This window comes from Chiloscyllium plagiosum, chromosome 1 (genome assembly GCF_004010195.1).
Source record: "Chiloscyllium plagiosum isolate BGI_BamShark_2017 chromosome 1, ASM401019v2, whole genome shotgun sequence".
In the NCBI taxonomy this organism is placed as follows: domain Eukaryota; kingdom Metazoa; phylum Chordata; class Chondrichthyes; order Orectolobiformes; family Hemiscylliidae; genus Chiloscyllium; species Chiloscyllium plagiosum.
Window position 1 is genome coordinate 142773467 of NC_057710.1, and position 13599 is coordinate 142787065.

General features: G+C 39.1%; 1 protein-coding gene across 2 annotated transcripts in view; it reads left to right on the forward strand.

The window, feature by feature from the left end:
- Positions 1 to 13252, forward strand: part of LOC122555879 (annexin A10-like) — an 84088-nt gene extending 70836 nt beyond the window's left edge. For both annotated transcript variants that reach the window (XM_043702116.1, XM_043702124.1), the window contains exons 11-12: positions 10688 to 10810; positions 12272 to 13252. In XM_043702116.1, the coding sequence (XP_043558051.1) occupies positions 10688 to 10810; positions 12272 to 12340 (192 nt within the window). In that variant the 3' untranslated portion in view covers positions 12341 to 13252. The remainder of the gene's footprint in view (positions 1 to 10687; positions 10811 to 12271) is intronic.
- The last annotated feature ends 347 nt before the right edge of the window (positions 13253 to 13599 follow it).

Genomic DNA, 13599 nt, shown 5'->3' on the forward strand with positions numbered 1-13599 from the left:
TAGAGACACAGGAAAGTGAGGGATCTGCCCTCATAACGTTGCTATGCAGGTTACGACCCAAGATCTACCTGCAGAGTACAAAAACCAAGACCTAAAACACTAGTTCCAACAAGCTGGTGCATTCTGTCGAATTCCGTTGCATCAAACTTTACAAAATATGTGAAATATTTAGAGAGTGCTCAGAAGATGATTACTCAAATTTGTGTTGGATTATGTAATTATGTGGATAAGCTGATGTTGTGGTACTTTGAACAGAGAAAGATGAGAGGAGATTTGATAGATGGGTATTTTAAAATCATAAATATTTAGGGGGTATGATGAGTAAGTTTGCAGATGAGACCAAAATTGGAGGTGTAGTTGAAAGTTAAGAAGGTTAATACGATGTACAATGGCCCATCTGATCAAGATCCTAATGTGTCGAAGAGTTGCTGTTGGAATTTAATTTAGGTAAATGTGAGATGCTGCATTTTGGAAAGGTAAATCAAGGCAGGATTTATACATGTAATGATAAGGTCCTGGGGAATGTTGCTGAACAAAGCGACCTTGGAGTGTAGGCTTATAGTTCCTTGAAAGTAGAATCGCAGGTAGTCAGGATAGAGAAGATGGCATTTAGTATGCTTGCCTTTATTGGTCAGTTCATCGAGTACAGGAGTTAGGAGGTCATTTTGCAGCTGTACAGGACATTGGTTAGGCTACATTTGGAATACTGCATGCAATTCTGGTCTTCCTGCTATAGGACAGATGTTGTGAAATTTGAAAGAGTTCAGAAAAGATTTGCAAGGATATTTTCCATCGGAGTCTGAGGAATGGCCTTATAGAGGCTTATAAAATCATGAGGGGCATGGATAGGATAAATACACACATTCTTTTCCTGGGGCGCGGGTGTCCGGAACTACAGGGCAAAGGTTTAAGGTGAGATGGGAAGGATTAAAAGGGACCTAAATGGCAACCTTTTCACACAGGGAGGTGCATGTATGGAACAAGCTGCTAGCAGAACTGTTGGAGGTGGGTACAATTACAATATTTAAAAGGCATCCGGATGGATATATGAATAGGAAGGGTATTTAACGGGATATGGACCAAATACTGGCAAATGGGACTAGATTTATTTAAAATATCTGGTCAGCCTGGATGAGTTGGACCAAAGGATCTGTTTCCATGCTATATATCTCTATGACTCTACTTAGATAGAATGATTGATTTAAAAAATGTTTCTACTGAGGATTTGTAACCAGAGGGCACTAGTTTAAAGTAAGTCGTGAGGAAACTTTCATTATGCGATGAGATTTAGAATTAGAAATGCAGTAACTGCTATGTTGGTGGATACAGAATCAATAGTAGATTCAAAAGGGGATTCACTTAGTATTTGAAAGAGAAATTATTGCAGAGATATGGCGAAAGAACTGGGGAGTTAGGTAAAGGGGTAGTACAATGAGATCTAGGTGTTCTTGTACATCAGTCAATGAAAGCAAGCATGCAGGTACAGCAGGCAGTGAAGAAAGCTAATAGCATGCTGGCTTTCATAACAAGAGGAATTGAGTATAGAAGTAAAGAGGTCTTTCTGCAACTGTACAGGGCCCTGGTGAAACTGCACCTGGAATATTGTGCACAGTTTTGGTCTCCAAATTTGAGGAAAGACATTCTGGCTATTGAGGGAGTGCAGCATAGGTTCACGAGGTCAATTCCCGGAATGGCAGGACTATCTTACGCTGAAAGATTGGAACGACTGGACTTGTATATGCTTGAGTTTAGAAGGCTGAGGGGGGATCTGATTGAGACGTATAAGATTATTAAAGGATTGGACACTCTGGAGGCAGGAAGCATGTTTCCGTGATGGGTGAGTCCCGAACCAGAGGACACAGTATAAAAATAAGGGGTAGGCCACTTAGAACAGAGTTGAGGAGAAACGTCTTCACCTAGAGAGTGGTGGGTGTATGGAATGCTCTGCCCCAGAAGGCTGTGGAGGCCAAGTCTCTGGATACTTTCAAGAAAGAGTTGGATAGAGCTCTTAAGGATAGTGGAATCAAAGGTTTTGGGGATAAGGCAGGGACAGGATACTGATTGAGAATGATCAGCCATGATCATAATGAATGGTGGTGCTGGCTTGAAGGGCAGAATGGCCTACTCCTGCACCTATTGTCTATTGAGTCAGCCAAACTGGAATATTATTTGAATGACCTGTTACAAACTGGATGTCCCTAAAGGGCACTTTTTCAACTGTATCATTTGATAATTCTATTATAGATACTGATGACAGAGCATGTTTGTATTAAATTAACAAACATAAAGACAGGTTTGAAAATATCAGAAATGAGATTTGCAGTGTTTGAAGACCTTGGTGAAGACAAGACTACCAGGGCTGGATTTTGCTTTGAGAGTATAAGTAAGGCTAATAGAGATTACCATTGTGATGGAGTAAATTAGACAACAATTTTGGAATAAACCGTAGACACGTATAAGTGAAAATTCAAATGTGCTTTCCAAATTTACCAGGTTGCTCCGCAAGATGTGTTATAATATATTGGAATAGACTTGGGGTCCAAATATTCACTGTGATGGAAATGCTGGAAGAAGTCAGTAATCCTTAATTCACTTCAAACTCAGCGGCTCTCATTTCAATAGAGATGGGTTTAGGAGCAATCTGAAGTTAGTACAAGCACAGATAATGGAGGCAGCTGGCTGCTTAAATAAGCAGCTGCCTTATTCAAGCCTGATTTTGGAGTCCATGGAGTGTACAACCTGGAATGTGGAAATTATACCAGGTAAAAGCAGGTCTGTTCTCAGTGCAGTTCTTTTAGTTCAAAGTTTGTGAAAAGATTTGTAGCTCGGGTGCTCGTTGTTGTGGTTCTGTTCGCCGAGCTGGGAATTTCCTCCGCCGAGCCGGAGGAAAGATCACAGAAGCGCTTCACAGGAGGCTCCCAATCACTGAGGATGTCACCTAGACAGCGGACGAAACGTCTGCAACACAAATTCCCAGCTTGGCGAACAGAACCACAACAACAAGCACCCGAGCTACAAATCTTCTCACAAACGTTGAACACCTACGGGCGAGAGACGCTAAGACAAGCCAGGAAATGGGAATCCTGTGCCAACCGCCTATGCGCCATGCAACACAAATTCCCAGCTCGGCAAACAGAACCACAACAGTTCTTTTAGTTATCCACTGCGCAGCTCTGGAGAGCTGAGATACCACTTTGAATCTGGTCCCAGGTCACCTTTGGAGGAAATACCTATCCTTTCACGTACATGAAAACCCTATGGGAGAGGAAAGGCATCCATTAGGATTATGAAATGTAGGCATGCTTGCACATTTGTTCATGGGACGTGGTTTTGCTGGCTATCCGTAATTGTCTAGGAGAACGTTGTGGTGAACTGCCTTCTTGATTCTTCAGCCCTAGGATTGTAAGTTTCAACTTCCCATTCTCCCTCCCACTGGAAAGAAACAAGATGCCAAGAATTTCCAACATGTAAACTTGTTTTATGTTTTTTTTGTTAGATTGCATTTATATTTTATTCACCCATTTCATATCAATTTCTTGGTCCTGTTTTGTTGTATTACATAATTCTCCTAAATCTCTGAATTTCTGCTATTTCTGGCAACTTTCGAGGCCTGTTTTCTTTTAATCGTAGAGTCCTGAGCTTTCTTTGTTAGCCATGGTTGATTGACCTTTTATTGAGCTTTTGTACCTTGGAGGACAGGCACATTTTGTGCATCCTGCTGTGGGCCCACTACATTCCCCAGGAAGAATTCATCTTGCCCCCTCTTTGTCCTCTTCTATAGATTGTTATGGTCGATGCTTAATTTTCTGTGTTTCTACTGTAACTGTGAATAGTCTCTGTCCTGCCATTCACATGTCAATAAAACTGGCTGGGCTGAATTCCTTCCAGTGAGCTCCTCAAAGTCATTGCCCATATCCTTCCTCCTTATGGACTTGCCATTGGAGAAGTTTGAGTGCTCATTGCTTCCATATACATGTAAGTCCTCTGATCTAAGATACAATTTTACATACTGTGAATGTATGCTTTTACAGGAAGTCTGGCTGGTTTCTTGCAGTGGGCTTTCCCCTGTGCTTTCTTTCTGATTTTCCGTGGCTTTCCCTCTCCGCAGTATGTCTAGCCACTGAGCATCTGCAAAGGAGCTATGTCTCAAGTAAGATAACCTTCCTTAACATCCCCTCTACAAATGCCATTACAAAAACATAGCTGCATTGTGATCAGGGCTGGGTACTGAATATTCAACGATATTTGGCAATTAGGAAGGGCAGACAAGACACAGGAAGGCGGCGATGCACTGATAATAAGATACAGGATATGCACATTCATAAAGGAGGATCTCAGATCAGAAGAACAATGCATGTAATCTATTTCAGTGAAACTAAGAAACAGCAAGGGGCAGACGACATTGATTGGAGTTATTTATAGGCCAGCAAATATTAGTGGTAGTGTGTTGCATGGTATTAGTGGTGTTGCAAAAGAAATTAGTAACCACAATATGATAGAACTTTACAATACATTTAAAAGTGGGGTAGTTCATTCTGAAGGAATGGTGTTAAGTATGAAGAAGGGAAATTATGAAGGCATAAGGCACAAATTGACTGAGGTAGATTGGGAAAAATACAATAAAAGGCATGACTGTACTTAGGCAATTGACATTTTTTTAAAAAAGACATGACTTATAGCAACTATACATTTCTTCAAACTGCAAAAACTCAAAAAAATCAGTCAACCATGAGAGACAAATACTGCATAAGACTAAGACAAAAAGGCCTGTAGAATTGCCAGAAATAGCAGTAACTCTGAGGATTGGAAGGATTATGCAATACAAGAAAAATGGACCAAGAAACTGATATGAAATGGTTGAATAAAGTATAATGTAATCTCACAAAATACATAAAACAGACTGTAAAAGCTTCTATAGGCACATAAAAAGGAAACCTTTGCCTTAAAAAAATGTGGGTCCATTAGAGGCAAAATGAGGAATAGAGAAACAGAGAGAAGCTAAATAATTACTTTGTGTCTGTTTTACTGAAGAAAATAGCAGAAATCTCCCATAACTAGAGATCTAAGTGCTTTGAGAGAATAAAAAGGTGAAGAAAATTAGCATAATAAGAATGACATTCTGGAGAAATTAATGAGACTGAATATTGATAAATTTCCAGGATCAGTGTTCCCTCCAAGCCACTCCAAGGTTCCAAGGTTGCTTGTATAGTAGTCAGTGTTGGCACGCTGACTGCAGAATTGACTTCTGTTTCAAAAGGTCATTGACACACAAAAACCTCAGAAGCCTGTGCTGCCGAGAAGAAAATTGGAGGAAATCCACCCACGTGATGGTCTGCATTCTACAGTACTGAAGGAGGTGGCTTTAGAGATAGTTAATACACTGGTGATTATATTCCAAAATTATAAATTTTGGAATGATTCTTGAAGATTGGAATGTAGTAAACTTCACCCCACCACTTAAGAAGGAAGCAAGAGAGCAAACAGGGAACTGCAGACCTATTAGCCTTACATCAATAGTTGACAAAATTATGGAATCTATTATAATGAATGAGATAAATCAGGTAAACCCATTGATAGTGATCTGACTGGCCATAGTCAGCATGGATTTGCACGTGCTTTACAAGCTTGTTGGAATTTTCTTTGAAGATTAATAAAGTTGATAAAGCAGGTCTATAAAGAGATTTTTAGAATGTGTTTAATAAAGTGCCTCACAGGAAGCAGATTAGAATGATTAAAGCACATTTAATTGGTGGTAATGTACTGACATGGAGTAATGATTGGCTAACACTTCGAAAACAAAAATAAATAATGTCATTTTCATGTTGGCAGGCTATGACTAGTAGGATACCACAGGGATCAGTACTTGGGCCCAGCAGTTCACAAAATATATCAATAATTTGGATGTGGGGACAAAAGTATTATTTCCAATTTTACAAATGATAGAAAGCTAAGCAGGAATGTGTGTTGTGAGCAAGATGTCAAGTGTCTTCAAGAGAATTTGGACAAGCTTATGACTGGGCAAGAATATGGCTGATGGAATATAATGTGGAAAATATGAGGTTATTATGTTGGTAGGAGAAACAGATGTGCAGAGAATTTATTAAAAGGTTAGCGGTTAGAAAGAAGAGATTTACAAAGGAAACTAGGTCCCCTCATCAATAAGTCATTAAATGATAACCTGCAGATACCACAAGCTATTAGGAAGGCCAATTTTATATTGTCTTTATTGCAGAGGATTTGAGTACAAGGGTGGTGATGCCTTGTTTCAATTGTATAGGCATTTGGTTAGACCACATCTGGTGTACGATGTGCAGGTTTGGTCTCAGAGGCAATGTGATGCAGTTCACTAGATTTGTTCGCAGGTTGGTGGGATTGTCTTATGAAAAGACAGAGAAAACTGGACCTGTGTTGTTTAGGGTTTTGTAGCATGAGAGTTGATTGCATTGCAACTTACAAAATACTTGATGGGATAGACAGGTGAGATGCAGGTAAGATATTTGTTTCCCTTTGTTGGTAAGTCTAGAAACAGGAGGCACAATTTTAAGGGGATGCCATTTAAGTCAAACATGAGGAGTAACAATTTTTATTCATAAGGTTTGGAAAGTTTGAACCTTTTGAAAGTCTGATAGATTTCTGATTACCAAGGGCATACAAGAATATAGTGACTAGGTAGGTAAAAGATATTGAAGTGTTTGACTAGCTTAAATCATACTGAATGGTGAGGCTGAATAGCCCACTCATGTTCCTATGTTATATTTAGTAAAGCCGTTTGCTATTCACTTCTTAGCATATAGACTCATAGAGATGTACAGAATGGAAAAAGACCCTTCGGTCCAACTTGTCCATGCCGACAAGATATCCCAACCCAATTTAGTCCCACCTGACACCACCCAGCCCATATCCCTCCAAACCCTCCCTATTTATATACCCATCCAGATGCCTTTTAAATGTTGCAATTGGTCTAGCCTTCACCACTTCCTCTCGCAGCTCGTTCCATACATGTACCACCCTCTGCATGAAAATGTTGCCCCTGAGGTCTCTTTTATATCTTTCCCCTCTCACCCTAAAGCAATGCCGTCTAGTTCTGGCCTCCTTCGACCCAGGGAAAAGACTTGGTCTATTTATCCTATCCATACCCCTCATGATTTTACAAACCTCTATAAGGTCATCCCTCAGCCACGGACGCTCCAGAGAAAACAGCCCTAGCCTATTCAACCTCTCCCTATAGCTCAATCCCTGCAACCCTGGCGACATCCTTGTAAATATTTTCTTAACCCTTTCAAGTTTCACAACATCTTTCCTTAAGGAAGGAGATCAGAATTATATGCAATATTCCAACAGTGGCCTAACCAATGTCCTGTAAAGCCGCAACATGACCTCCCAACTCCTGGACTCAATACTCTGACCAATTAAGGAAAGGATTCCATATACCTTCTTTACTGTCCTTTCTACCGGAGATTCCACTTTCAAGGAACTATGAATCTGCACTCCAAGGTCTCTTTGATCAGCAACATTCCCACGACCATACCATTAACTGTATAAGTCCTGTTAAGATTTGCTTTCTCAAAATGCAGCACCTCACCTTTATTTAAATTAAATTCCATCTGCCACTTCTCAGCCCATTGGCCCATCTGATCAACATCCTGTTCTAATCTGAGGTAACCTTCTTCGCTGTCCACTACACCTCCAATTTTGGTGTCATCTGCAAACTTACTAACTATACCTCTAATGCTCACATCCAAATCATTTATATAAATGATGAAAAGTAGTGGACCCTGTGGCACTCCACTGGTCACAGGCCTCCAGTCTGAAAAACAACCCTCCAACCATCTGTCTTCTACCTTTGAGCCAGTTCTGTATTCAAATGGCTAATTCTCCCTGTATTCCATGAGATCTAACCTTGCTAACCAGTCTTCCATGAGGAACCTTGTCGAATGCCTTACTGAAGTCCATATAGATCACGTCTACCACTCTGCCCTCATCATTCCTCTTTATTACTTTAGATTAGATTAGATTCCCTATAATGTGGAAACAGGCACTTCGGCCCAACAAATACACACTGACCCTCTGAAGAGTAACCCACCCAGAGCCATTTCCCTCTGACTAATGCATCTAACTCTATGGGCAATTTAGAATGGCCAATTCATGTAACCTGCACATCTTTGGATATTGGGAGGAAACCGGAGCACTGGGAGGAAACCCACGCAGACTCTGGGAGAATGTGCAAACTCCACGCAGACAGTCGCCTAAGGCTGGAATCGAACCTGGGTCCCCGGCGCTGTGAGGCAGCAGTGCTAACCACTGAGCCACCATGCCACCCTATCTTCAAAAAACTCAATCAAGTTTGTGAGACATGATTTCCCACACACACAGCCATGTTGACTATCCCTAATCAGTTCTTGCTTTTCCAAATGCATGTACATCCTATCCCTCAGGATTCCCTCCAACAACTAACTTGCCTACCACCGACGTCAGGATCACTGGTCTATAGTTCCCTGGCTTGTCCTTACCACTTTTCTTAAACAGTGGCACCACATTAGCCAACCTCCAGTCTTCCAGCACCTCACCTGTGACTATCGATGATACAAATATCTCAGTAAGAGGCCCAGCAATCACTTCCCTAGCTTCCCACAGAGTTCTAGGGTACACCTGATCAGGTCTTGGGGATTTATATGGTGGCAATGGTGACAGAGTCAGAGGCAAGATTACTATCTCCGCAATTATGTAAAAGGAGTGATAAGAAAATTATAGGACATTTTACATTTCTAGATTTTTATTTCCATTGTCCCAATCAGAAGAGAACAAATCTGAAATTTACTATAACTTTTTCAATCGCCGGATTTCAATCATATATGTAAATATCATAAAATGTATTAAAATGATTATATCCATCCATCTCAAGTGATGGATGATTTATTTTTAATTGTGGCATATACTTCAGAATTATGCAATGACAGCAGAATCTAATACAGGTACACAATCCTTTATCCAAAATTCCAAAATCCGAAAAGCTCCGAAATCTGAAGTTTGTTTGTGACGTTTCTTCTGCATAACAAGGTTGTTTGGAGAGCAAACAGGTGACCCAACTCCACACCCACTCGACACAGTACTGGCAGGTGTGAACCTGTGTCTCAGCGTTCGTACTAGTCACACGTGGGTCTACTGTTCACTGTGAAAATGTCATTTATTCTGAAATCTGAAAAATTCCAAAATCTGGAAAACAACTGACTTCAAGGATTTCAGAAAAAGGATTGTGTACCTGTACTAACAATGCCACATTAAGAAGGGAAGTCAGTCTATGGCAGAGTATTCTGTTTTTAGTGGTGGTGAGCCTGGAGAAGTTATGGAAGAATCACTCCATATTCTACAAAAGAAATTACCAGGAGACGCAGAAAATCCTTCATGAAATTAAACTTTAATCTTGCAAAATCAAAGCTGTGGGAGTCAACAAAATGTCTTCCTGACTCCCCACAATCTCCTTGTTCTCCTGCAATTTATACAATTATTCTTCCGCCCTCATCTGATAGCATTAGCATGCCCTCTCATACTGGCTTGCTTTGCCTTTCCAACCTATTTATCATCTGCCACACCGGTTCCCTCACATTACAACACCATCATCTTCAGCATTAGCTCATCTCCCAGTGATTTAACTAACTTATCACAATGCACTACCATTATCTGTTACGGGAGCCCTGTAGCATGTTCCATACATTGCAACACTAAGTTAACTATATAACTGCCAGAATAACTTCTATAGAGCCAGGAAGAGGAGGTAATTAGGTGAGTTGGTTACATATCTGAAAATGACATAGGAGGAATGATAAGACACCTTCCAATGTTGGCCAGAATTAAGTATTGGATAGGAAGGTCCATAGTCAACCTTCCCATACTACTAACAACTGAGGTCTTTAAGTGGTCAGTTAAGGAGTCCATGTCCCCACCACTAGTATTAATCCTGTTACAACCTTGTGGACTCTGGTGACCTTCGAGTCTCTTGATCAAAACAATCAGCGTCTGTCCAAAGGACTGGATATTGAAAGCCAACTTCTTCTTCTGATCCACATGCCACCTTTCCCAATGAACCCCACCCGATGAAATCCAACCACCAACCCCTGCCAAACCCCAGTACTTAACTGTGGCCTCTGTCCTCCATAATCATGGGGCCTCAGAGGTTCTCCTTCCAACAGCAGCCATGATCTCCTTGGGATTTTTTGAGCTCTGAACAGCAAGCAGCTCTCATTAGCAAGCTTTATGCCCTTTGGATCTTGATTCCAGGGTCAAGCCGAATAGTGGTTTCACTTTCGTGATTGGTTTGTTGTTCAGTACACCTTCCCAAAAAGAGATATTGCAAGTTGCCAGCCCTTCAGCTACCAGGTGAGACTCCCAATACCACAACCCCAAGATACTCCTGCTATATTCCAAAACTGAGATATATTGGAGTGCTCCCAATAGGTTATGTGCTACCAGATGACAACAAGTTTGCTTCGTGAATGCTGATGCCTGCTAAAAGCACAAATCATCCTATATATTATTTATGTCATTTTGAATACTACATTCCAAAATTCAGATTGACTATTTTCAAATAATTAAAGGTTTTACTATATATAAGCGCCAAAACAGTACCAGTCCTGTGATAAATTTTTGCAGAAGTCCATAACATAACCCAGACTATCATCATTTTACTTAGGACTTCGGCTTTCATAACAAAACAGTTATAAGAATCTTAATTTCAAGAAGTGAACTGGATCTGATGAATATCAAAAGAAGTTACAAGGAGCAATATGGAAATTCTCTACACCATGATATCAGGGTATGGCATATTCACCTTTTATGTAATATCCATACACATTGGAACCAAGTAATTACCTAACAATCTGACTGCTGTATTGTTAATCATGAATCTGGCAAATTAACCCTGTTAGAATTTGAGTAGTAATAATAGGTTACAAATAGAATCAGAAATTTTTCTATAGATCTTATTTTGAAATCACAATACTTTCCTTTGCATATCTCTAAAATAGCTTTACATTAGGGCAAAAAAAATCTTGTAGGTATCTTGTAGCTTAAAAGTACATCATAGTGAATGATTTACTTTTGAGATACCGAACCTATTGTTATATAGACAACAATATCAACCCAATTTGTCCACTGTATAGACCTACATGCAAGAGTGATAAGTAACCAAGATAAGCTTTGGATAATGTTCTTTAAGGAATTAATGTTTATATTAATTAATAGAAGGATAACCTTAGAATCTTTTGAGTCCATCAAATCAAGCAAAAATGGCCTCAGTTTAAAATCTCCAGAGAAAGAAAACATCTCAGACAGTGCAGCATTCCTTCAATACTGCACTGAAGTGTCAATTTAGATAATGCACTGAAGTCAGTGGAGGATTGCTTAGACCCACGAACTTCTGATTCAGTCACTTATCTCTGAGGCAAATCTGAAGTAGTGGATATATACATCACATTATGTGGGTCAGACCAAGAAGGTCCTAGCTGCTCAACAATCTGTACTGAAATGGATGATCTTACTCAGAAAATTCAGTAAAAATTAGGCTTAAACTTTCTCTCTAAAATCTAAAGGAAGTCTCTTGTTCCTTTCAGCCTCACCAAGAAAAGGAAAGATTTATCTTTCTGGAACTTTTCTGGCCCCAGGTTATTTTTCAGCTAGGTTGATCCAGAAAAGAAGCCCCAAGAGTATTCTAATCAGGCCTCCAATTAAAATGTTAGAGAAGGCCCCTGTGGTATTCTGAGGACCTGATGAACAATATTTTAAGGAGGTATCGGCTACTGAAAAGACCAGATTAAGATTAGAACCTCCATTAAAATTTGTGCAGGGAACAACTACAAGGCATCTACCTGCCTCCAGCATGGTTTTCATCAGACAAACAAGGTTAAAGTCAGCAGGCACTGAACTAATTTCAATTTTACTAACAACTGGAAGGGTTGCTTTTTACAAAAAAGATGATTAATAAAAGCAAAACTTAATTTTACTTCTGATTTTATAGCCACATTCAACATATCAACTTAAATGATTTAAAATAAAGATACAAAAGGTTAAAAGGAAATTTACAAAGGGTTAATGGGATAAATTGTTTCTGCTTGACACTCATTACCTCCATATTTTGCAGATGCAAAAAAATTTGAACCTTTAAAATGAGCTGCTGAAATTTACATGTTCACATATATAAGAATTTACATATTAATGTAACATAACTATAGTTTGCATATTTAAGATTTATGATGGCTTTTGATTTGATCTCTTGCAGCAATATGCATCGGGACACTATGAGGCAGCTCTTTCAGCAATTTGTACTGGTGATGCTGAAGATTATTAGATGAAGAAAGATTCATAACTCATTTTAAATCAACAGTAAAAGTTCTGAAATCACAAAACCCAAGCCCACTTCAATCTTCAATGGAGATCGAAGAGTCAAATTATTTTCTTAAAACATTGCAATCAACTGCACATTACTAATCAGTAATAATAGACATTCTTTTGTTGATCAATAGAGTATCTAGAAAGAGAAAAATACTCCAACTCATTTTAATACTGTATCTTAAGTATATAATTGCACAGTTAATTAAAAGAATAATTCTCATAGTGCAAAATAGGATCAACAGAAACATTTCAACATTCACTGCCATGATCAATTTATGAGATGAGATGCATCTATGAGATGCACGGCAAGAATTCACCAAGGCTCCCTACACAGTACCTTCCAAACCCACAAACTTCTACCACCAAGAAGACCAAGATCAGCAGATACATGAGAACACAATCACCTGCAAGTCCCACTTTAAGCTACACACCATTCTGATTTGGAACTATATTACCACACCCTCACTACTAAAATCTTGAGAATCCATCTCTAAAAGCCTTGCAAATATACATGGCTTGCAGCAGTTCAAGAAGCCAGGTCCAGGACAGTTAGGCATGAGCATTAAAAATTGACCTAGCCAACAACATCCATCCATGAGCAGTGAATGAATGCAAAAAACCTTTTTCATGATTATACAATAGTTTGAGATTTTAAAAATGTAGTTAAAATTTCAGTGTTCTTATCTCAAATGTGGCCACAGAAATCTTAATGAATGTAAGGGTTCCTGATTATTCATTCTGAGCAGCAGAGTATATTATCAAGAGGTTCAGAAATCTGCTACAATGCCTTGATTGCTTTTTGTTTGCTGGTACCTTTGTAGATCTCCTTACTTCTTCAGTTCTTTTAACAAAAACAGTGCATTTTAATGGCTGCAACAAAATAAAAAATATTTTTGCTCTTCAATTGCTTGCAAGATATTTCATTGCTATTCGGCAATTAAATTACAAACTTAATATAGTAAATGCAAAACATTTTGCATGAAATATTCAGTAATATTGATGTCATCAACCAATTATGAATCAAGGAAATATTGGTTATTGATGGAATATAATAATCAGGTTTGTTTCATAGATTCTAAGATTAAGGATACCAGGAAAAGTATCTTTGATGAGTGGGGTGTTAGAACATGGAGTGCCACGAAGAGTGGTTGAAGTAGAGATTTTAAGAACGTTATTAAGCAGGGAAAGATAAAAGACTAAAGAGAAAGAACAGGA